This window comes from Sinohyriopsis cumingii, chromosome 4 (genome assembly GCF_028554795.1).
Source record: "Sinohyriopsis cumingii isolate HCF-2022 chromosome 4, ASM2855479v2, whole genome shotgun sequence".
Taxonomy (NCBI): Eukaryota; Metazoa; Mollusca; class Bivalvia; order Unionida; family Unionidae; genus Sinohyriopsis; species Sinohyriopsis cumingii.
This window is the reverse complement of record NC_142964.1, coordinates 110,053,905-110,080,187: the sequence shown is the minus strand read 5'-3', so window position 1 is coordinate 110,080,187 and position 26,283 is coordinate 110,053,905. Positions and strand designations below refer to the sequence as shown.

The 26,283-nt window shown below is 34.9% G+C and overlaps 1 protein-coding gene across 5 annotated transcripts in view; it reads left to right on the top strand.

The window, feature by feature from the left end:
- Nucleotides 1–26,283, top strand: part of LOC149801868 (DNA polymerase subunit gamma-1-like) — a 108,727-nt gene extending 82,444 nt beyond the window's left edge. For all 5 annotated transcript variants that reach the window (XM_089956238.1, XM_089956239.1, XM_089956240.1 and 2 more), the window contains exons 15-23: nucleotides 379–496; nucleotides 2,152–2,287; nucleotides 4,604–4,710; nucleotides 8,444–8,583; nucleotides 9,635–9,664; nucleotides 10,878–10,992; nucleotides 11,845–12,096; nucleotides 22,823–22,940; nucleotides 25,361–26,283. In XM_089956238.1, coding sequence (XP_089812364.1) covers nucleotides 379–496; nucleotides 2,152–2,287; nucleotides 4,604–4,710; nucleotides 8,444–8,583; nucleotides 9,635–9,664; nucleotides 10,878–10,992; nucleotides 11,845–12,096; nucleotides 22,823–22,940; nucleotides 25,361–25,488 — 1,144 coding nt within the window. In that variant the 3' untranslated portion in view covers nucleotides 25,489–26,283. The remainder of the gene's footprint in view (nucleotides 1–378; nucleotides 497–2,151; nucleotides 2,288–4,603; nucleotides 4,711–8,443; nucleotides 8,584–9,634; nucleotides 9,665–10,877; nucleotides 10,993–11,844; nucleotides 12,097–22,822; nucleotides 22,941–25,360) is intronic.

Below are 26,283 nucleotides of genomic sequence, written 5' to 3'. Positions count from 1 at the left end.
TGAAATTGTTCTTTATTGGCAAACAATTATATAATGCAGTCTAGTTTACATATACCACATCAGATCAGCATTGAACTTGTTTGATACATTGATAAACTGCCAATAAATGTCACAATACTCTTGTACAAAATGTCTGGAAAAGTTCATAATTTTCAGTTGTAAACATGTTTCAGTATAGAGAGAAAAGTAATTTTTTTAGATGTCTGGATATTTAGGTCATTGACGGTTGTTGAAAAAAACTTGCATGTGACAAGTAAATTTTGTGAAAATATTTTATTTAAAGAAATGAATATATACATAACACACATACTGTATTAGAAAAATGTAGTGACATGAAGTCCAAGGAAGATCATAGATGTTGTGTTGTTGGATTTTCAGAACCATGGAGGATGTTGAAGATGGGATGTTTGGTGCTATTCTACCTCGGATCATATCAGCTGGCACTGTTACTAGGAGAGCTGTGGAACCCACCTGGTTAACAGCCAGCAATGCTTATGTGAGTACACTGGTCCTTCACAACAAAGCTCCTACTGCTGCCACCTCTTTTAATTTTGGTGCGATATGTAATCATTAAAGTGTTACATTGTTGTTTTATTGTTATCTCAATAATTATTTCACGTAAGTTTAGCTTCTGATAATGACTGTAATTTATAATGCAATTTCACAACATTAAATTACTTATTTTTCTTTTTATATACTGTTATTACAAAGCCTTGTTGGAACATCCCTCACTGTAGGGCTACCTCACTATAATATCTGACTATAACATGGCCATATTTATTAGGCAGGTGTAGTCATGGATTTCATTACATTATGTAATAGTTGTACTATGTACAATGTATCCCATTGTGACCTTCAAACAACTAACACTAATATTTGACAAAGTACAGGCGTAGGTCTTACAGCAACCAAGTTTATTATCAACAACTTGCACCATTAATGATAACTTTAACTGTATTTGACAAAGTACGGGCATAATTGAGTCAGAAACGGTCTTTATTGTCAGCAGCTAACACTTCTCATATGATAGCCTTAATGAATGATCATGGTAACATACACCAATCCTTAAATATATACTTATTTCTTTGCAAGGTAGTTATTTTTAATAATAATTGTCTGGACTGTTCATTTTTATTTCAGATGGGGAATTGATTTTCATTGCTATTATATTGTATCCACATGCCCATTTTTTGAGAAACAAAATTAAATAATTGCTTCAGAGACTTGCTTCTTTTCCAGAGCAAATTTAGAATTTGTCTCCAAAAATGTGTTACGTAATGGCAGATTAAGTGTCTCTGTTTTCTCATCCTTTCGTAAAGGAGATGTAAATTGTGCATTAACTTAAGGTGAAGCATAGTGATTGAGTAAAAACGTTTTAAGAATCTATTGCTTTTGAATGCTAGTTCTCCTGTAAATATGCCAAAATTTTGTAATGTTTAATCAAATATTGGCAAACACGTGAAGAGTTGGTATTTTCTGATAAGAAAAGTAAAACATCTTGTGTCCTGAAAATGTTTACCCATGAAATATATTAGGAGAAATTCATCCTGTCAGTAAAGCAGTCATGCTGCTACAGGATGATGTGGGTAAAGTTTGAATACTCAAGTATATCTTCCTCCTCTTGTCTGTTCTCCTAATGTTAATGTGATTGGGTAATGTATTTGAAGGAGAACAGGATTTTTTTTAAGAAAACTATGTTTCTCTGAAAATACTTATGTGATCACACTAGTATCAGTCCCACCCACTTTTCCCTGCAAATGGCAGCATACTGTTGTGGGTCTCACTCAAGCACTTCTAACACACATGATACAGGTAGCCATCGAGCTGGAACAAGGGAGAAATTATCTATAAGAGTTCTTTCCCTTTGTCTATATGATATATATATAAATAGAGGTGTATTTCTGTATAAATATATGGTTACATTACTATTTATGTGATGGAGAAATGTTTTATTTTTTATCGCAGGGATGGTTGGATTCTGAGGTAGCAGAGAGTAATTTCCTTTTGTTAATGTGAGCGAGTAATTATTTTCAGAGGAACACAGTTTAGTGAAAAATTTCTTTTGTGGCTGTTAGCCATGTGTGCTTACGCAGTGATAAGAGTCCTTATTAGTAATACCTGGCATTCACTTGGTTTTTGTGTGTTGTACAGGAGGACCGAGTGGGAAGTGAGCTGAAAGCCATGATACAGTCACCCCCAGGATATCATTTTGTTGGTGCTGATGTGGATTCTCAGGAGTTGTGGATTGCTGCTATTATTGGAGATTCCTACTTTGCTAAAATCCATGGTGAGATATTATTTGGTTTTCTATGGTAAAAGAAATTGGTAATTTAGCATTGCCCTGAAATAATGCTTGAGGTGTATTTCTGTACAAATATAAAGTTACATTACTATTTAATTATGAAGTATCATATTAAAATTACAACTATTATTTTTGCAGTCATAACATCATATCCTCAATACACTAGTTTACAGTCATAACATCATGTCCTCAATACACTAGTTTACAGTCATAACATCATGTCCTCAATACACTAGTTTACAGTCATAACATCATGTCCTCAATACACTAGTTTACAGTCATAACCTCATGTCCTCAATACACTAGTTTACAGTCATAACATCATGTCCTCAATACACTAGTTTACAGTCATAACCTCATGTCCTCAATACACTAGTTTACAGTCATAACCTCATGTCCTCAATACACTATTGTAGTCATAACATCATGTCCTCAATACACTAGTTTACAGTCATAACATCATGTCCTCAATACACTAGTTTACAGTCATAACATCATATCCTCAATACACTAGTTTAGTCATAACCTCATGTCCTCAATACAGAATTTTCACAGTTTTTATAGTAAAACATCATGTTCTCAATACACTAGTTTTAGTCATAACATCTTGTCCTTAATACACTATTTTACAGTCATAACATTCTGTCCTCAATACACTAGTTTACAGTCATAACATCATGTCCTCAATACACTAGTTTACAGTCATAACATCATGTCCTCAATACACTAGTTTACAGTCACAGCATCATGTCCTGAATACGCTAGTTTACAGTCATAACTTCATGTTCTCAGTACACTAGTTTACAGTCATAACATCATGTCCTCAATACACTAGTTTACAGTCATAACATCATGTCCTCAATACACTAGTTTACAGTCATAACATCATGTCCTCAATATGCTAGTTTTAGTCATAACATCATGTCCTCAACACAGTTTTTAAAGTCGTAAAATCATTATTTCCACAATACACTATTTTTACACTATTAACATCATGTCTTCTGTACACTGTTTTTATGGTCATAACATCATGTCTTAAGTACACTATTTTTACGGTCATCATGTCCTCTATACACAACATCATATAGTGGCATACAACATTAAGCATCCCAAAGGTTTTTTTCTGACCTTGTGGGATCCACATCAGCAGCATAACAGGCTGCCTTCCCAGGTTGTCTGCATCTTTGATATGGTTTACCTGTCTTCACTGGATTTGCAGGAGTGCATATTTCTTCTTTCTCTATCTATGCATAAACCATGTAGCCCCTATTTCATGCAATTTGAATCTGTTTCACACAAGTTTAGACACCAGACAACTCCAGGGTAAAGAGATGTAACTCTCCTCTTAGCTATTTAGGATGAAGATCTGTTAACATAACTGAAGAAGAAATTTGTTTTTAGAGTAAAATCTATTTCGTACTTGCATGATCGTAATATGAGCACACCCATCCAGACCCATGCATCACATAAATCTCTGGGAGAGCATGCACATCCAGTCCAGTAGTAGCTAACAGTTGACATGATTTGGGCGACAATCCTTCCAGCCAAGAGGAGACAACTCTCATCTGCCTTCCACTTTGGCAAGCAGTCAATTTTTTGCACTTATGTTGCTAAAATAAACATTAAGACATTATAATCATCTTTTTAACTCTGATCTGCATGATATGCTTCAAATGTATTGTCATTAGATAGAGTATTAATTTTAACAAAAAACCAAACCATTCTTCAGTCTAAAATGTGGTTTCTTTGTACAGTGAAACCTGTCTAAAACAGCAGTCAAGGAAGAGGACAAATTTGTCCTTAAGGAAAATCATTTGTGAAGTGTTGAAATATTTAACTTTTATAAATATTGAAATTTTCATATAGATAAAGGTACAAGTTAACCAAACTTACTTAAATTGTTTAGGTTGGTATGCATTTTCATCTGGTAGTCTTACTTGAGTATTTGACCCCAAGTAAGGGTCATTATGTTGATAAATGTGGGGGAACAAAGTAAACTAATTGCCCATAAATGATTGGCTGAACAGGTACTTACAGATAATTCATAAAATTTGCACTGGCTGAGGATCATAAACTTCTCATAAATGTCTATTGTTGACTTAAATTTTTTAGCATGATGTAGTCATTGAGGTTTCCATGCGGGAATAATTAAATTGTTATTAAACTGACTGATGTACAGAGTTGATTTTTAGGCTATGTTTAATTACACTGAGTGATAGTATTTATTAATAGCTAGACTGAGTGTTCTGTTAGTTCCTATGTATAGGTATATTTGATACATATGTATATGATACTCTTTAGGATGCACTGCTCTTGGCTGGATGACCCTGCAGGGTAAGAAGTCAGATAAGACAGACCTTCATAGCAAAGTGGCTGAAACTGTGGAAATCAGTAGAGACCATGCCAAGGTAAGGTCTTATCACATAGTAATTCTTATTAACTTTTAGAAAGGCGGAAACAGGTTGACTTAGCTCTGTAAATGTTTTTATTACATACCCATTTAACTTTATATGCATGATCAAGCATTCAATACAGCTGTTCAATCCATATTTCTGTATCACACACCCAGATTCGAACTACTTAGGTGCCTTCTTTGACATCTGCACATAGATATTTTTAGACACGGTGAATCACACTTTTATAAATCACAATCAGAAATGCTACAGATATTTAGATAGCATACAAGAGGGTGTATGTAATAAACACAAAACTGCATTCATGTTTTGTACTGAGTCAGGGGAGAGAATTCCTTTGATATGGCTTATGAAAACGTCTCAGCCTGACAGCCTGTTGTATCCCTATGCCATCTCAAACTTGTTCTTTCCATTGACTGACCACTTTGGTGGCCTAGTGGTTAGAGTGTCAGCCTCAGTTGTGGGAGGTCATGGGTTCAAACCCCAACTGAGTCATACCAAAGACTTAAACTTAGAACTGGTCAGCTTGGTGTCAGGATAATGTGACTGGGCAATTCATCATGCTACATATCTGGAGCATGATTCCCCAATGCTGAACATCACTATAAGCTGCCACACTGCAGACATGTTAGAGATATGACTGAAAAACTGTTAAAACTACATTAAAAATCAAAATCACACTCATGCACTCTTTCCACAGATTTGTAACAAAACACATGTAGTTTTTTGTATATACTGTCCATACACAGTAAAATCTTTATTTTGTTACCCAATACAAAGGCAAGGAGACCTGAAAATTGTATGCATCCGTTCAGTGACATCTGTGTCTGTCTGTCCCAACAACCAGATTTAGTGTATGTACATAGACTTGCAATTTTGGACAGATCATTGATACATTTGGTTGGCATAATAACCATCGCATGAACTTGTGTATATTGATCTGCAATGAGGCTGTGATAATTGTTATCTGAGTTACTGGCTTTTTTCCATTCAGAAGAATAATTGAATGTTGTAATACATTGTGTGTGCAACAGGTTTCATAGGTTTTTTTAATGATTGTTTTGATATTTATTGTAGCCATAGTTACCAACCCATGATTATGCATATTTCTTTAGTTACATTACACAAAGTACCATATATATCCATTTATAAATTAAGTCCATCTGCAAAAAACCTAGGCCCTGATCTGCTGATGCATATTGTGCCAATAGATCATGATCCATAATGTTTGTTCTGCTGATTACTCCTCAAAACAGTTGAGACCCAAATCTGCCAGTATAATATGCAGTGATAGATCTGGGTCTGTGCAGTTTTTAGTTGGAACCTACTAATAAGTGCATTATACAGTACATAAGGAGTCCTCTCTCTACTGCACAAATCCTGTCCTCTCAAGCAAAACCCATTAACAATGTCTTTTGAATTCCTTTTTATTTCTACTGGTCATATACCAGAGGAGCTTATGAGATGGTATGTTATCCATCCATTAGCACAAGTTTGTTGTCACTACTCTTCCAAAACTACTTGGTGTGTTACCTTCAAATTCTACACACACATTCATCCCTTGGTTTAGTTGGTCCTAAATGAATATGGTGCTGCTTTGATGTCCATTATGGCCACTACTATGTCCATCTTGAAAATCATGCTATTGCTATTCCTCCTAAAAATGGATGGTCATATCTGCATGGAGTTTTCATTGTAAGACGTCAGTTGCTCCTAAATGAAAATGGTGAGGCTCTTATCACTGCAGTGGCCATCTTGAAAATCTTATTTTTCCATCAGTAAGCATAAATTTGTTATTGCTATTCCTCCTAAACTTCTTGGAGGATTGACTTGAAACTTTATACACTCATTCATCCCTTGATCTAGTTATTCATCAATGAAACTTTTACCAGTTTGATTTCCAATACCGCTGCCACAGCAGCCATTTTGAAGCTCCTTTTGTCACTACTTGTCCTGAATGGATAGTTATATCAGCATGGCATTTTCACTAAAAGACTTCCTATAATGTCTAGCTGGTCTTAAATTAAAAAGGTGCCAGTCTGACATCCATTATTGTCACTGTAGCAGTTATCTTAAAAATCATGATATTACAACTCAGCTTGGGCAGAATATCATTTTTATGTTTTCACCTTAAGTCTTCTTATGATGTCCAGTGTGTTAAATGAAAATGGTGCTGATCTGACATCCAGTATTGCTGCCACAACATCCATCTTTACAATCTTGTTGTTGCTTCTCCTCCTGAATGGAAAGTCAACTCCTTACCAAATAGACAGCTATATCAACAATGGGTTTTCACCAGGAGACTTTTTTATGATACCTAGTTGGTCTTATATGAAAATAGTGGAAGTTGTAAATTCAGTATGGCTGTCATGTGAGCTATCTTAAAAATCTTATCACTTCTCCGCCTGAATGGATGACCAATATGACATGAGTGTTTGACCAAAAGACTTAAATGATATCTACTTTGTCTAACATGAAAACGGTGCCAAGCCAACATCCAAGATGTGTAACATGTCAGCTAGTTTGAAAATCTTGTTATCACGGAAGAATATCAGAGATTGCTTCAGTCTTCACTTGACAGTTAAAAGCAAGAAATGATCTTATCTTGACTTCATGGAAATTATCTGTGCCCAATAGAGCATCAGTCCTTTATTTTGAAAATGACAAGCTCACAGGGTACTTTTGATGAAGACTGATAAATCATAGAAATGTGAAAATAAATTTGTCATTTTACTCTGGATAAGTTTGTGTATCTGTGTTCATGTACCCTCAGTTATATAATGTGTCTCAATGTTTCCACCATTAATCATCTTAACTACAAGGCAAGTATTTACTAGCAACCGTTACATACCATCACCAACACCAACACAGAATAAAAAGAAATGGAGACCAGGATATCCTTTATTTTGGGGGTGGGGTGGATAATTAAAGTCTGCACAAATACATTATCAACATAATTGTATCCAGAGGATTGGTAAATATGAGTTTCAAAAAGCAACAACTAAAGGACAGGTGTAGGAAAATTAAGTTTATTTTACAGTTTTTAAATCACATACTAGTATTTAACCATAAATAGTGATCAGTTAAAATTTTAAATTATGCTTGTCATACAGGGTACTAATAGCAAGAAGTTTTTCATTTATAAATCATTATTTATTTGTCCAGGGATACATAAAAAACATTTTATATCGATCCAGTTTAACTACGTATATGAAGATTAGGCGTAACACCTTTTTATATTGCTGTGTACAGTGATATATATATATATATTATTTTTGTACACAATATTGGCATAAATGTTATTTGTATGGTTCTGTTTTGCCTGGATATCTGGGTTGTAGTCACCAGAATGATGCAAATTAATATATTATCATTAAACTTGTATGGATATATTCAAATGCATCTTTCTTAAATATAGCACCCCTCACCCATATGTATTTGTGTTGGGGAATGGGTAGATTGCCCTCCCCCCCCCAGTCAGCCAATGTTTGAATTCTGTCGCTAAAGGTCTGTATAGTCTCAATTCTAGGTGTGGATTTACGTTCATGTGCAGAAATGCATTTTATGTGTGATAAACAACATAACTCAGAAATACTTATAAACACAAACTAAAAAGCATTTATTACATGCTGTATATTGCTTGACTTTTACAAATGTTTCTTATAAACACAAACTAAAAAGCCTTTATTACATGCTTGATATTGTTTGACTTTTACAAATGTTTCAGGTGTTCAACTATGGGAGAATCTATGGAGCAGGGCAAAAGTTTGCTGAAAAGTTGCTGTTACAGTTCAACCACAAGCTTACAGAAAAGGAAGCCAAGGCCAAGGCAGCCATCATGTATAAAACAACCAAGGGAGTCCGCAAGTAAGACTGCCGCTCATATACACTTTTCTTATTTGCCTGCCAAAAGATATCTTTCATTAATGCCATATTTGGAATCATCCAGTGTGTAACACACCATATAGTCAGGTGATGAGGGAATTTTTTGGATGTACCCACAATTATGTTACTTGATTAAACCTGCTTGCTCATGCCACAAATATAACACTAAGTGTATGGCAGTCAAAGAACATGGCAACTATTTGTATCATTGGTTAAAATTATTGTAAATAGGTTCATTTTTCTCTGTAGTATATGGCTTTTTAGAAATTCCAATGATACATTAAGTAAAATTATCACTTGTCTTTTGGGCATCGGGCAAGAAATTTTAGCCTGTTCCAAACAAGCATTTCTCTGCCACAGGCACTCAGGCAACCATTAACATCAAGCTCTAATGTAGCTGTTAGCTCGTTTTAATTTTGTATTGGTGGCTGTAAAATTTGAATTCAAGCTTTATGGTTGTGTGGCTTCAGCAAGGTAGGTCTGGAATTGTTAAAAAAATGTGACATTGGTTTCTTCAAACTATTTATTGTTGTGCCATTTGGAGCATTATTTCTCCATAACCCAGTTCAGTGTATTTGTATATATGTATGATAACCCACTGTACTGAATTTGTACCATAACAAGTTACCTTCACTTTGGTATTTGATCTTTCACTGCTTTTTCACTAAAACAATTTGACAAATTCAATATTTATTCTCAAATAGAAAAATTGCTGATTGAAAATATTTAGTATGATTCATGTGTACAGAAAAAAAACTGTTTCAGTTACAATATATTCATCTAAATTTTATTATTAAAATGAGTACATTTTAATTTACACTTATCAGACTGGTCAAGTGATCATTACTCTCTTTTATAACGTCTGTCAGATTTTCAGAAATTTAACTTTAAACATTTTCTGGGAATTCTTGTTAGCAGTAACTAAGACATTTAAAACTTAAAGGAAGATTCTGGTATATACATTTGTGACTTCAAATTCATTTACTTCAGTAAAATTCTCATCATCTTATAGTTTTTAAAATATATTTTTCAGGAAAGAAACCAGGGAGTGGGATGGAGGAAGGTAAATTTTGTACCAATCAAAGACAAACATGGCTCCTCATCTGGATTTTAGCCTTTGACTGTTAAAATTTGTACACTTGATTCTTCATACAGAATTTTTAAACAATCTTTAAATCAATTGGCATTATTTCCAGTTGAGCAAAGGTGTGATCCCTCATCATCCATGGTCTGTCAAAATTTGCTGTTTTAAACTTCTCATAAGCCAGTGGATGAATATCAGCCAAACTTTCCAGAAGGCATCATGCTAAACTTGCCGGAAGGCATCATGCCAAACTTGCCGGAAATATAAAATATATAGTTCCTTTAAAATGATTTCTTCCTGAAAAGTCTATAATAGAATTTGACCTAAATTTAGAGAAAACATCCTCCCATGAAAGCTTTTCAGCTTTCTCTAAATGATGCTCTTCCACTTTTCAATATGACTGCTTTTACTGAAAAGATATAAATGTATACAGGATGTCTTCATAAAAGTGGCAGAAGAGAATTGGATCAAATTTAACAGAACGTTTCCTGTCATGACAACCTTTCAAGTATATGTAAATGATGCTGATTCGTCTTGAAGTATTGCCACTGTTACTACTGTTACTATAAATACTAACCCAGATTTCCCAGCTAACTGCCCATACCTTTGGATTTTGGGGAAATGGTAGCCAGGTGAGTGATACCTGGCCTACTTAGGTATTGAGTTTGTCCAAGCTTCCAGAAAAAAACTTGGCAGATTTTCATGTCGGCCTGCTTTAAGTCACTCAGGAAAGTTTTATGTTTCATGTGACCTTTTCATGGGGGGGAGTATCTATTTTAGAATTTCTTGTATCTCCATGGTGAAACTAAAAACAATTTATTTTAGCCTCAGTGTTGATAAGATGTCCTTAGGAAGGCATAGCTGTTACTACATCTGATTATTATCTGGAATAAAATGAACAGGCACCTGGGAATTTACAAACCAGTATTATCTATCATGAATTTTCTTTGCTTTCTAATGAAAAAAATATTTACCTGAGTAGACCCTTGTGCTTGTTAATTGGTCTACCAGCAGTTTAATCTGGATGAAAAAAATATATATCTTTATCATGCCATGATTTGCTGCGGCACAAAATGCAGTGTAGGATGGTCATTGACCTTGTAAGTTTCATCATTGACCACCTCTTCATATTGACTGCCCACCCCCATCAAATAATCTTCCCCAAAGGTTGCGTATTTCTGTTTCATTACAGTGAAAGTGCCATGTTCAACAAACTAGAGAGCATAGCCAAGTCCTCAGAGCCAAAGACCCCAGTGTTAAACTGCTCCATTAGCAAGGCCCTGGAACCTGACAATGTCAATGATGATGTATGTATATATATATATATATATATATATATATATATATATATATATATATATATAGATATATATATATATATATGAGAGAGAGAGAGAACAAGAAAAAGACCCAGTGTTAGACTGCAGTACGAGCAAGGTCATGGAGTCTGAAATTGTCAATGATGATTTATGTATGAGAGAAGAGGGGTGGGAGTGATATCCGTGTTAGACTGGTGCAGTAGGAAGTCTCTGGAGCATAACAGTAACATTCATGATGCATGTAAGACTGGGAGGGAGAGGAATGGTGGTGGGTGGGTGACACCTGTGTTAGACTGTTGCAATACCATGGCCATGGAGTCTGACAGTTAGGATACATGTATGACTGGGAGAGAGAGGATAGGTGGGTGACACCTGTATTAAATTGTTGCAGTACAAGTCCTTGGAGGCTGTCAGTGTCAGTGATAATGTGGGTATGAGAGGGGGAGGTGACCCTGGTGTTAGATCCCTAGTTGACATGAGCTACACCTGTAGATGTAAAACCAATTGAACAAACAAAACTGATGTACAAAATGATTGCCAAATAAGTCTTTGCATGGGTTTATTCCCTAGTTTGATACAAAATGTCAGGATCAGAAACACTTAGTGTACCATATTCATACTTTCTCTTCACTTATTATTACATTTTCAGAATTTTAGCAGATATGTACCATTAGTTACTTTAAAGGAGATGTGACATAGATTTCACCAATAGAACTGAAGTTCAGACTTAAACTTGAGTGTAGAATCCAATGATCATATTGGCTGGAATTTTGTATCTAACTTAAAATTGACCAGTGAAAATGTCTTAAATCCAGACCTAATAAATTTCATATCATTCAGTTTATGACCAGCCGTATCAACTGGGTTGTACAAAGCTCAGCTGTTGACTACCTTCACCTGATGCTGGTCTGCATGCGCTGGCTCTTTGATGAGTTCAAGATCGATGGACGCTTCAGCATTAGTATTCATGACGAAGTTCGTTACCTTGTAAAATCTGAGGACCGTTACCGTGCAGCTCTGGCTCTTCAGATTACTAACCTACTTACCCGATCTCTCTTTGCAATTAAACTGGGGATGAATGATTTGCCACAGGTATGTTATGTCATGTGTCTAGAGCAATTCAGCAATGAAAAAGCTCTGTATTTTCAAGTGTTTGAATTCCACTAAGTAAAGTACTCCGTCAGAGTTTCCAATGTTCATGTTATTGTAGCCTGCCTGAGTCAGCTTTACTACTGCGGCATTCCAGTTTGCTCATCTCGGTGGGTTTCATCCATAAATAATTAATTCAGTTTGTATTAAGACTTGCTCTTAGAATTATAAGTTAAGCTTAAGAAATATTTCATTAGCTCATCAGGCTGTAAAGCTAAATGAGCTTATGGTATGGTCCTTCATTGATCATGCTGTAAAGCTAATTGAGCTTTTAGTATGGCCCTTCATTGATCAGGCTGTAAAGCTAAGTGTGCTTATAGTATGGCCCTTCATTGATCAGGCTGTAAAGCTAAGTGTGCTTATAGTATGGCCCTTCATTGATCAGGCTGTAAAGATAAGTGAGCTTATAGTATGGCCCTTCATTGATCAGGCTGTAAAGCTAAGTGAGCTTATAGTATTGCCTTTCATTGATCAGGCTGTAAAGCTAAGTGAGCTTATAGTATGGCCCTTAATTTATCAGGCTGTAAAGCTAAGTGAGCTTATAGTATGGCCCTTCATTGATCATGCTGTAAAGCTAAGTGAGCTTATAGTATGGCCCTTTACTGATCAGGCTGTAAAGCTAAGTGTACTTATAGTATGGCCCTTCATTGATCATGGTGTAAAGCTAAGTGTGCTTATAGTAGGGCCCTTCATTGATCAGGCTGTAAAGCTAAGTGAGCTTATAGTATGGCCCTTCATTGATCAGGCTGTAAAGCTAATTGAGCTTATAGTATGGCCCTTCATTGATCAGGCTGTAAAGCTAAGTGAGCTTATAGTATGGCCCTTCATTGATCATGGTGTAAAGCTAAGTGTGCTTATAGTATGGCCCTTCATTGATCATGCTGTAAAGCTAAGTGAGCTTATAGTATGGCCCTTCATTGATCAGGCTGTAAAGCTAAGTGAGCTTATGGTATGGCCCTTCACTGATCAGGCTGTAGAGCTAAGTGTGCTTATAGTATGGCCCTTCATTGATCATGGTGTAAAGCTAAGTTTGCTTATAGTATGGCCCTTGATTGATCAGGCTGTAAAGCTAATTGAGCTTATAGTATGGCCCTTCATTGATCATTCTGTAAAGCTAAGTGTGCTTATAGTATGGCCCTTCATTGATCATGCTGTAAAGATAAGTGAGCTTATAGTATGGCCCTTCATTGATCATGCATTGTCTGATGTCTGGCAACAATTGTTATTTTCAACTTTTTCAAGCATGACCATTGTTACTAATAATAGAAATATCTTAAAACAACTTAAACCACTGAATGTAATTTGACCAAATTTGAGAAAAAGCTTCCTGGTATGAAGTTCTTTCAGATTTATGCAGAATATACTTTTCAACCATTATGAAGTCCTTTCAGATTTATGCAGATTATACTTTTCAACCATTATGAAGTCCTTTCAGATTTATGCAGATTATACTTTTCAACCATTATGAAGTCCTTTCAGATTTATGCAGATTATACTTTTCAACCATTATGAAGTCCTTTCAGATTTATGCAGATTATACTTTTCAACCATTATGAAGTTCTTTCAGATTTATGCAGATTATACTTTTCAACCATTATGAAGTCCTTTCAGATTTATGCAGATTATACCTTTCAACCATTATGAAGTCCTTTCAGATTTATGCAGATTATACTTTTCTACCATTAGGTATTGCTGACATTAAAATAGAAAACCCTTTAAAACGTTTTTTTCCCCCTAAATCACTGAATAGAATTTGATTTCATTTGACATCAGTTATTGTGGCATGAAGACCTTTCACTTCTCTTCAGATGATGCTGATCTGACATTACCAGAAAATAGAGAAAAAAATAAGGGACTGTTCAGCAGCGTATGACTCAGTTTCATAGAAAGCATTCTGGTAGTAAAGGCTTTAAAATCTATACAACTGATATTGATTTATCATTAGACTGGACTGCCATTACTAAATATGGAAAATCCTATAAACAGCTTTTCAAAAAACCCTCAACAGAATTTGACCAGAATTAACAGAAAGCATTCTGGCATGAAAGTCATTTACGTTATGACAAATACTATTAATCCAAATATGGCTGCTTTTTTTTTTTTTTTGGTGGTGGTGGTGGTGTTCTTTCATTAATTTCTTTTCAGTTGATATAGTTACAATAATTTTTTATTATTAAGATAAGGTAGATGATATATGTAATAAATATTGGTACAATAGTTCTAGACAATAATTTTTCATCACTGTAAGATGAAGAAAACAAACTGAGATTTTTTCAATATATTTTGAAGAATTATGAAGAGATAGTACAAACACAATATACACTATAATATATGTCATGATTTAAAAAGTGCATATGAATTATAACATAAATTTTGGAGTTACCGGTGGAATAATGAAAAAAAAAGTTGGCTGCTGTATCTAAACGTAGAAAACCTGGAAGGATTTCTTCTAAATAGCCACTTAACAGAGTTTGACTAGATTTGACAGAAAGTGTCATAACTTGAATGCCTTTTAAAATTTATACAAATTATGCCATTTGCTGCTGATATGTAAATTAGAGAAACATTTACACAAATTTATCATAAACAAAAAAAGCAGAACAGAATTTACACAACTTTCGCACAAAGTGTCCTGGCAGTATTGATGTGTAATCAAACATAAATGGAAATTCAAAGAGCATTTGACCTTGAAACAATTGTTTTCATCAGCAGCAGTGGTAAAATTTCAGCAGAAAGCATGCTACTTCCCTGATATTTTGGCCAGTTCCTCTTGTGTTTGGTACTTAGGTAGGTTCAATCAGTAAAGCAATCACAGGTCCAATCAGATCACTTGTTTTATAAACTCTTTATGGTGCAAATATGGACCGTAAAGTGTTATTAAACACATCCATCTGAACATGTCCATCTGTTGCCTTTTTTATTTCTCCGTTGAATACATGACCCAGTGACATTTATGTTAGGAATTAACTTCTGCAATGTTCCAAAAACAGCCTTATTGGACAGGCAATAAAATGTGTCTTTCCTGTTTGTATATGTGTGTGTGTGTGTGTGTGTGTGTGTATATGTGTGTGTGTGTGTGTGTGTATATATATATATATATATATATATATATATATATATATGTATGTATATTCTTTTCATATTGTTTGTGCCATAAAAGCATCGCAGGGAGAGTTTCCAGTCAAAAGCTAGACATGAGGCTTGACTTATTGTCATATTGTGTTTTCTTGGTGTCTCCACTACTCTATCTATCCATCTTTTCCTTGGTTGTTCTTTTCCTTTAAAGCCTGATGTTTAGATGTAAGCTTCAGCTGTGAGTTGTTGGGTGTACATTCTGTTGAGGTGATCAAACCATTTAGCTTACTGTGTCTCAGTGTAGTCTATGACAGGTGTTGTTCCAGCCATTTCTCTGATCATCTTGTTCCTTATTGGATCCATTTTTGGTCTTGTTTGCTGTTTTTCTCAAGCATCTCATTTCACATGTGGTGATACACAATAGAAACAATATCTGTAGAAAGAAATTGTTCCATGATACCATTATCAGGCATCCTTGAATGGGTATTGTTTTAATGATTTTCTATTGTCAGGCATCCTCCTGTAAAGTGGGTATTGTTTTACTGACTTTCTTTTGTCAGCAATGCACTGGTAAAGTGGGTATTATTTTACTGATTTTCTCTGCTTTAAGAGTTCTTGACTTGTTTATTTGTTTTTCTATTAGTATTATTTTCCACCATTCAGCCATGCCATTTTCTTGTTTTGTTGTATGTATTCCATAATACTGTTTCATTATAGAGGCATTCTTGATTTTCATGGCAAGGTAATATTTCTGTGTTTTTTTATGCAGAGTTCACACCGTTTGTCCATTTCATTTTTACTTAGTCATTTTTTATTGTTTTTGTAGGTATGCAGTAGTGACTAGATGCACAAGGTAAAGCAGTGGAAGGTATTATAGGGCACTCCTGTGCCTCCAGTGCACAAAATGCACTTTATCCATTTCTTGCAGTGCCTCTTGAGTCGAAAGGCATGCAAAAATGCTGGAGGTCAAATTCTCTAATGTTGAGCACTGAGTCCTTTGATGACACCACATCCTCCATTCCACTTGATATGATTTATGTCAACTTTTTAGTCTTGCTTGATCAGCATAACACTACCAGCATGTGTACGGTCAAGCTCATTCAACATATGAACCCAGATCCTACAGTAGAAAGGATCGAGTTTATCGTCAAGGCTGTGATTGAAGATATTGATTGGATAATGTCTCCTACCAAGTTCTGACTACTACCTTCTTTATGTTAGACATACTATGTCAAAGCATTAGGCATCATTGCCATTATGTTCGCCTTCCCTCAAATGCATTGCACAGACTGTTAAACTCACAGAGTCAGTCACCATGAAGACGTGTATGTATGTAAGGGAATTTCTGCAGTTCCTTGGACACTTAAATGCAGCCACATCTCTGCCATTTTGTTTGTGCCAAATGAACATTTTAGCTTAAAGGCATCTTTTTTCCTTTTGAATAAATCACCATATTTTGATCTCACTGGAGATACCCTTCCTGTGTAAATTGTGGAATAGAGATTGGCTGTTGGCGGTAATTCCTCTGAAGACCCCTACACAGAAGTTATGGACTGCAGACATGATCACGCAAGGGTGGGATGCCTACCTCTTGCTTCACATTGCTACAGTCATTGACAACTGGGGGTGGGTGGGGTGCTGGAGGAGAGAGTCCTTCACATAAATCATAAATCTTCTGGAAATTAGGGCCATAATCAATGCCTTTCATTCCAGGCAGAGCAGCCCCTGGGGGAAGGTTTGCTCTCATAATGTACAACAATTATACAGTTGTAAATAACTTATACAAAGGTGGACAAAATAATCAGATCTCCATGTCCTGGTCTGAACATTGAATCACTGTAACTTAGGTGGGCAGATAATTTTCAGCTCTTTTTAGCTAATAGTTCTTCCTGCAAAGGCTGGATTTTTGAGGTAGTTTTCCTAAGGTATTCATTCATAGGTTCTTACTTGGCCTAATTTGTCTGAGTTTGATCTTTCATCCAGAGTGTTGGTAAAGCTGTCTCCATGTGAAAGGAAAAGCAAGATATCACTCCCCAAGCTTTGACCTTTTTGGCTCAACGGGGTGATTCATTCTACACACAAAAATATTGACACATGAGATCAGAGCTACAGCTGTAAACCTCGCATTCAAATGCGACTGAGGCTGTTGGCTGACACACAATTAAATTTTCTCTAAGTTATTTTCATGAAGATCAAGTATGTACTGGCAGCCTCCCTTAAGACGTGTAGCACTTTCGACAGAGCAACGTAAAAACGATCATCTTCTACCAGCAATATCGTCATTGTTAGATGAACCACCAATATTACAATTTATACTGAAATAAAGTTCATTTCTTGCTCTTTTTAACAGTTTGTTTGGTTTGTTGATAAAAATAAGTGAATGAACAGTAATTTTCATCTAAAAAAGCCATAGTTTCACTGTTGGGCACGATTCGGTCAGCTGAACACCTCGCAGTGAAAGCAAGAAATATTGCATTCACTAGGGAAATTCCATTTAAACTCCAAAGTCACTGGGTCAACACCTAAAGATAGCACCGCATTGTAGAGCAGGGAATGGCCTTTATTTTCATATAAGTTTGAAATATATATGTTTAAATTAAATTTTCTTGGTAAGCATTAAAAAAAATAGGTTCATTTTTCCGGCTAAATATCTCGGCCATTTTTAAAAATTAATATATGATACCTATATGCGCTGCAAAGCCCAATTTTCACTGAATTTAATGATATGCATGGCTTCGAGATCTTATTACAGGCAGCCAATCGCAAGTGTGTAAACCGCAAGGTCATATTCAAATGTCTCGAGTAACGCACTGTGAGGTGATTCCGAATGAAATGGCTGACCTCTCATTGACAAGTGGTCCAGATTTTGGTCTTGTTTGTGAGAAATTGCAAAGCACATTGGTAAGTATTGTTTTTCTTGCTTTTCCAAACATTCATGAATATTTTTATGCATTTCTTTTATTTTTATTTTAATGGATTAAATAAGGCACTCCTCGATAAAATGCATGTATACTGCGACAGGAAGTTCACAATTACCGTGTGTTAACCTATCTTGCATTCCAAGACTGCGAGAGTGATTTAATTTTAATAAATAATAACTACCTATATTGATTCGTTGAATTAGTAAAATGAGTGAATAATTAATCATTCTGTTCATAAATATTTTGTGTAGTGCTTGTTTTTTTGCTCATTTCCTCACAGTTATTGGACGTTTATAAACCGGAAGTTGGTTTCTGTTACGATGTATTTCTTCATTCTGTTGTTTTCATCAAAATATTTTTCTTGGTCGAAGTTTCATTGTTATTTTTAGTTGGTCTCTCTGGGAAATCAACACTTTTATATTATTATCATACATCAATAGTAATTAATCTCTGTATGTCTGTCTGTTTCTTTGCTATATAAATAAATAAAAAAACACATTTCCATCCTCCCAATAAATGTCATGATTTGGTATTATGTATAAATATATCAAAACTTTTTTTGGTAAAGTAAAACAAAACAAAATGTGCTCACAAAGTTACATTTAAAATTCTACAACCTGAAGATCTCAATCTAGAATATACAAAAGAAAAAACGTAAAATTTTTGATAATTTTTTTTTACAATGTTTCAGTTTCAAACTGTGGAAGAAAAAAATTCAGTTTCCCAAATCTTGCACTGATACAGGTCTTATAAATTATTAACTGTGCTGTTTTGCACTTTTACAGAGAATGAAGACTTCCACCATATGTCTAGGTGGTTGATTAAAAAGGGCAAAGGAGAAAATTAGCCCGTGAGCATCAACAGCAAGATGTCATCACCTACAAGTTTTTTGATCCAGGCTCCAGCTCCATCAGCTTAAAAGAAAATTTCCTGTCACTTCTGATCAAATTAAAGAACTTTTTGAAAAAGATTTGCTTAGCCTCATGTCAAGATGACTTTAGGCATACAAATTTGCAGAAGGAGATACATCATGTGCTGACAGCTGCTGCAGGAGCAAATTTAGAATCGATTTTTTAATCAGATGTTTTGTTGTTTCTTAAAGTTTTCCTGCTGTATTTGTTTTATTGAGATTTTGATATTATGCAAAGCTGACTGGGGATTTTCCAAACAGACATGACCTATTGATATTGAATTTGTTATATAACATGATTTTTATATTTCAATAAAATTTTGTTATTGGTTGTGCAGATTTTACTTTTTTGTGTGGTTGTATGTTGACGTCATGTGAGTTCTGCCCAGGGGGTAGGGAGATGTTTCTAAATTTTTTTTTTTATAAATCCTCGGAATATAGAATCATTAGATAGATTACATCAATCTCAACACAATACACCTTAAATTTTAAAAATTGATAAATAAATGGCCAAGATACTGACATTTTAATATTTGCGGCTGTATTTGCCGTTGACCAGTTTAGTGAAGATCGTTAATTTGGGGGGTCTGCTACATTGTTATTTCAGAGAATTGAGTTCCCCAAAAAATTGAGCAAAGTCTCTGTATAGAATGTAAGAGATCTGGAAAGTTCCAGACTTAAACTGCAATTAGTTTCAATAATATCAACTACTTAATTTGGCCATTTATGCAATTTGACAAATTTGAAGAAAATCTCGGCATTTTATGAAGAATATTTTTACCCATGACTTTTGAATCAGACAAGGTAGACGTATAATCTTTTTTTCTGTTCTTTTAGTTTTATAAAGATCTATCTATTGGTTATAAAATCCACACAGAATTTCTAAGTTGAAATTTTGGCTGCGAGTACATTGATCAACTTTTCAGAGTAAAGAACTGAATCTGGTCGGCCCTTATGTAATTGCCCACTTGACCTTGTGGATGCCAGCACAGCCTCGTTATGGGCACTAAATTTAGGCTTTCATTTTATTCACCGAGAATTTTCTTTGGTAAGGAAGGTCATTTCTTTCTGTAACACCTTCCTGGCTTTTAAAACAACCCAAAGTACTTTGCAGGAAGAAAAAAGTCAGAGACAAATCCTTCTATTTTTCTTAACATTTTAAGGAACTTATATCAAAATTTAAGGACTACACAAGTATTTACACTGATGGATCAAAGGATGGTGCAAAGGCTGCTGCAGCCTTCATCAGTGGAAATCCCAATACAAAAATTTGCTTGCCTTTTGGTGCATCAACATATTTAAGATGAAATCAGGGCAATGTGACCTTGCCTGAAATATATTTTTAAAAAAACAAATTTTGACATCTATAAGCTTCTCTGATTTACTTTCAGTACATCACTCTCTACACAATAAGAAGTTTGAAGACCCTTTATAGAGCAATGTTCTCATCAAACATACTGAGTATTGTATCTCTCACAATATAGTATGCCTTTGGTTACTCAGTCATGTCGGTATTACAGGTAATGAAAGAGAAGACCATGTTTCCAAAGTGGCTCTGTCTCTATAACCAAATGTTTTTGAAATACCATCCATGGACTTTAAACCATGCATAAGAAAAATCCTTATTTAGGAGGCAGATATCATGAAATGATGCTGCCAATGACAAACTCCATGTGATCAGACCCTCCTTAAGTGAATGGCCTTGGTCCAACAGAGCAACAGATCCGTCTGTAAGGATGAGGTAGCCATTGCATGAATTAGAATTGATCATACTTATGTAATCCACTCCTGCATATTAAAGGGTGAAGACCCACCTGAGTGTATTTCTTGAAATGAACCCTTCATCATTAAGCACTTTCAGGTAGATTCTTTCGATCTCCAACATACATGCCATTATTATTACATAGTTCAGCACATGGCAAGGGAGGTAATCATAATTCTATCCTGAAAGTGGCTTTTGCTACATTGATACTGTTTGTATAGTATAATGATGGGAAAGACACATTGTTTCATCTTTGCTATTTTTTGGATGTAGTGGAAGTTAATTCCTAATGTTGATGAGATTAGTAAAGTAGTTTCAGAGAAATGTGATTTAGAAAATAACAATGGTTAAACTTCGTCTACCTTCACCAAGTTTTGTGGATGACTTGCACATGGGGTAAGGAAGCATTCTATTGACTATGAGATCCAGGGTTAATGTCATTGTTAATGAAAGAAGAAAAGTGGTTTCTACAAAGTAACTTTAATTCTACATCACAGACCTTGACCGAGCTTTGTGGATGGCAGCCACATTGAGTTAAGATGCATCTTATTGTTTTTGTGGTCAAAATATATATAAGGTCAAGGTCAGGGTTGCTGACTGAAAAATTTGAAATGGTTTCTGCACAGAAACTTAGGTGCTCAACCATGTACCTTCACAAAAGTTTGTCAGGGGTCATGGTTGCTGTAACTGAAAGGATAACAATGGTTTTCACATAACAAAAATTAAATTCTAGACTGCAAACCTCGCACCAAGTTCATGGAGGGCTTGCACTTAAGGAAGAGGCCTTTCTGATTTAGGGATAAAAAGGTCAAAGGTCATGGTCATTGTGAAATGAAGAGAAATGGATTTTACATAATGCTTTTATAGTAAGAAACAAACCTTTTGATTGAAGGTCAATGTCATTGCAAATCAAATAAGAAAGTAATGGTTTCTGCACAGCAAATACAGTTTATAAATGCATGCCTGGACCAAAGGTCAAAGTCATTGCAAATCAAATAAGAAAGTAATGGTTTCTGCACAGCAAAGACAGTTTATAAATGCATGCCTGGACCAAAGGTCAAAGTCATTGAGACTTTGGTCAATAATCTCAAAGTTAATCATTCCCCACTATTGCATGCATAGAGGACTTTTAAGTATACGGTGAGCATGTATAATGTATCACTATTGATACTCTTGCAGGCAACTATCATTTGGTGATTTATTGCACATAAGGAATGCCTATCAAGAAACTGCATTTATTTACCAATCCAAAATAAATCGACTGCTCCGGTGGCCAAGTGGTTAGAGCATCTGCCTCTAATGCGGGATTTCGCAGATTTGAACCCCAGGCGAGTCATGCCACAAAGATTTATAAAAATGGTACTAACAGTTGCCTTGCCAGGCACTCGGCATTAAGAGGTTAGTGTTAGGACTGGTTGGCCAGGTGTCAGGATAATGTGACTTGGTGGGACATTATGCTAAATGCCTGTTGCATGATGCCGCAATGCATGACATCACTATAAACTGCCACACTGCAGACATCGTAGCGATATGACTAAAAAGTTGTTAAAGCTCCATTAAAAATCCAAATCACACACACCTAAATAAAACCAAGTAGAATAATACACATAATACTGTACTTCACATCAATTTAGTGTTTAGGAGAAGGTCTGTGTTAAAATAGAAATGAAGTAGGGGATCATTAACAGACAGAAAGGGCTTTAATTTAAATTTTCAAAGTATGTCAGTAACCAACCACTTGGACCTAGCTGCATTATGGGGAATAATGTGAAGAAAGAGGCTTTCAGGAGATTTAGATAAAATGTCATAATGAGATTGTATTGCCTATAAACATTCATCGTATCTTGTCAGTTGCCATAGTGAATCCTACTTGTATATTTACAACTTAGATTATATATCAAAGAATGTAGATCCTTTGTAGATTCTCTTTCAATAATTGAAATAGATTAAGAAATTTTAAATTTTTTTCTGCTTATCCACTTTGGTTTTGTCAATTTGCAGTCAGTTGCATTCTTTAGTGCTGTAGATATGGATGTGTGCTTGAGGAAAGAAGTCCATTTGGACTGCAAGACTCCTTCCAACCCATATGGACTACTGAGAGGCTATGACATTCCCAAAGGTATCTCATTACTCTCCCTGTTCCAAATTTATGTCTGGCCTTGCCCTCTCCACCCAGCTTTACTGCAAGATTTTATCCAGCTCACATATAACAACCAACAAATGATCTAAATGCTAATTAAATTAAATTAGTTTCTGTAATGCAGTCTTTCTTGGAAGAATATTGAATATATACAATGAAACGTCCAATTATTCAGTTGAGAACAGTAGCTCACCAATTTTAATGAGAGCTGGTCATAATCTGCATGTTGAGCCTGCATCCGACCTTACATATAAGGAAAATAAAAAATCTTTTCTTTGGAAGGACATGTTGAAGCATGATAACATCAATTGATACATATGCAGACACCAGTGTGATAAAAATGTCAAGATTATCTAAGGCTGGCTGAACTAGAATATCAAAATTGGTGGAAAGTTTCCTGCAGGCGTAGATTATAGACATGGCTAGACAATAATATCTCAATAGTTTCCTGTAGGCAAAGGCTATACATGTTGCCATTTTGAGCACAACTTGTGAACATTCCAAAACTGGGATCAAACCAGTCAGATTTAGAATGGAAACATTGAGACACTCGGAATATGACGATATTGAGCAGCACCAGTCATTGTATTATAAAAGTTAAAGCTAACTTTGTTGACATTAATTGTACAACAGGTTCTCAAGGCTATTACTAAATATTATTATGCTGTATTTATTAAAATGTTTTCGTCTATATTTTTGATGTGCATTGATGAAAGATAAGATCCTAACTTGTATTTGTGTTTGTATCCTTAAGCAATGGTATGTTTTATATCTGCTGTATATCCTAGTGTTTGTCATGCTGCTTTTATTTTACTGTTGTATCTGATTCATTTCTATGCCTTAAGTTGTAGTTATTGTGTTCCTGTTTTATGTCCCTGTAGTTATTGTGTTCCTGTTTTATGTCAGTGTATATATTGTGTCCCTGTTTTATGTCCATGTAGATATTGTGTCCCATTTTTATGTCCATGTAGTTATTGTGTCCCATTTTTATGTCCATGTAGTTATTGTCTCCCTATTTTATATCCATGTAGTTATTGTCTCCCAATGTTATGTCCATGTAGTTATTGTGTCTGTTTTATGTCCATGTAGTTATTTTCTCTGTTTTATGTCCATGTAGTTGTGTCCCTGTTTTATGTACATGTAGTTATTGTGTCCCTGTTTTATGTACATGTAGTTATTGTCTCCCTGTTTTATGTACATGCAGTTATTGTTTCCCAATTTTATGTACATGTAGTTATTGCCTCCCTGTTTTATGAATATGTAGTTATTGTATCTACTGTTTTATGTCCATGTAGTTATTGTCTCCCTGTTTAATATCCATTGTTTATTTTCCTTTACTGTTTGTCATGCATGTTTTTTTTTAAAATTGTATATTTACTTTTTTAAGGAATGTTTGGAAAGCAATAGTTTTATATTTCATAATCTTTTAAAGTACTCCGTACAACAAATGATGACTTTCAGTGAACATTGTAGTGAAGACAATCAGATTAACACACTTACCCTTGAGTAAGCAAGCATTAATCCTTGTAACAGATGTATCACAAAATGATCATAGAGGTGTTTAACAAATTCTTCTTTCAAATTGATGTACATCTCATTTTCCATCATGCATCAATGTATGTATGCATGTACGTGTGTGTGTGTGTATATATATATATATATATGTGTGTGTGTGTGTGTGTGTGTGTGTGTGTGTTACTGTGCAACCAACAATTTCCTGTTACCTTGTTACAGATTATGTTTTTTTTATGTCCCACTGCTTACAGTTCAGGCATCCTGATTATTTTGGGTCCTTTAAGAGAATCTTGCTAGCATTATTACACAAAAAAACCTCTCACTGTGGACAGGTCAGATTTAGGAGGCATATTTCTGTACATATTTGCATGACCCGATAAGATTTTTAGTATTACATCAATTTTATTTAAAACAATTTTATTACTTATTTGACTTCAGTTTGTTTTGCTTTATGGTAGGAGGGGGGGGAGATTTCTTAGTTTGATAATACCCAAACCACTTGAGATGGACAAATTAAATGTGGTAGGCATTTTCATACATAAGGCTATTGCATCATTCTTTTTTTTTTCTTCACATTTTGCAACACACTTTTTTTTAAACTTTGAATACTTTTACTCTGTTGACATACATTTTGTAAGCATGACAAAGTAAACTTCGATTGAGGTAGACAAGTGAAATTTAGGTGGCAAATCTACTTGAATTTATAGATATTCTGATGAGATTGTCAAGCCATTTTAGCAAGTTTTAAATGTTTCATTGACCTTTAAATTCTCAGGAATCATAATTTTTTATTTGCAGTGGGAAAAATATTATAAGTGTTTTTATAACAAATATAAAACTAGTCCACCAGCTGTTATGTGATAAAGCTGATCTCACTTTTGCAGGGGAGGCCTTAGATATCTACAAAATCATACAGATTACAGAGGGACAACTAACTGAGAAGAAGAGCAGCACAACAGCTCGAAAAAGTGATACACCTCTAGAAAATGAAAATATTGCAGTAGTTAATTGATGCATGGATTTCATTTCAAGAATTTCATTTATAATCAAAGAAAAGCTCTGTGAGCAATATTTTAAATAAATTGGAGGTATTTCCTTAGATTCTTGGTCAGTTCTAAGTATTCAACAATTTGGTGTGCAACAAACCTTGAAATGTATGGCAACAGCAACTGTCATATTACATAGGTGTAAATGCTTGGAAATGGACAGCAGCAGCAACTATGATGTTACATAGGTGTAAATACTTGGAAATGGATGGCAGAAGCAACTATTATGTTACTTAGGTGTAAATGCAGAAATGGACAGCAGCAGCTGTCATGTTACACAAGTGTAAATGCAGAAATGGACAGCATCAACAACTGTCATGTTAAATAGGTGTAAATGCATGTTATGTCATGTTACATAGGTGTAAATGCTTGGAAACAGATGGCAGCAGCAACTATGATGTTACTTACGTGTAAATGCTTGGAAATGGATGGCAGAAGCAACTGTCATGTTGCATAGGTGTACATGTGGAAATGGACAGCAGCAGCTGTCATGTTACATAGGTGCAAATGCTTGGAAATGGATGGCGGCAGCAATTGTCATATTACATGGGTGTAAATGCTTAGCATCTCCAGGTGTGCTGCAATAGTTATATGATTGTTTTGGTAGTTTACCTTTATTTAAAGCAGAAATCTCTTTATAAAGATGTCTCTAATATTAGAATAGTGCAAAAATATTACATTTCTTCTGTGCTTGAGAAGTATTTCAGTGCATTTTGAAGATATTTACATGATTTTATTGAATTAAAATACATTAAAACTTT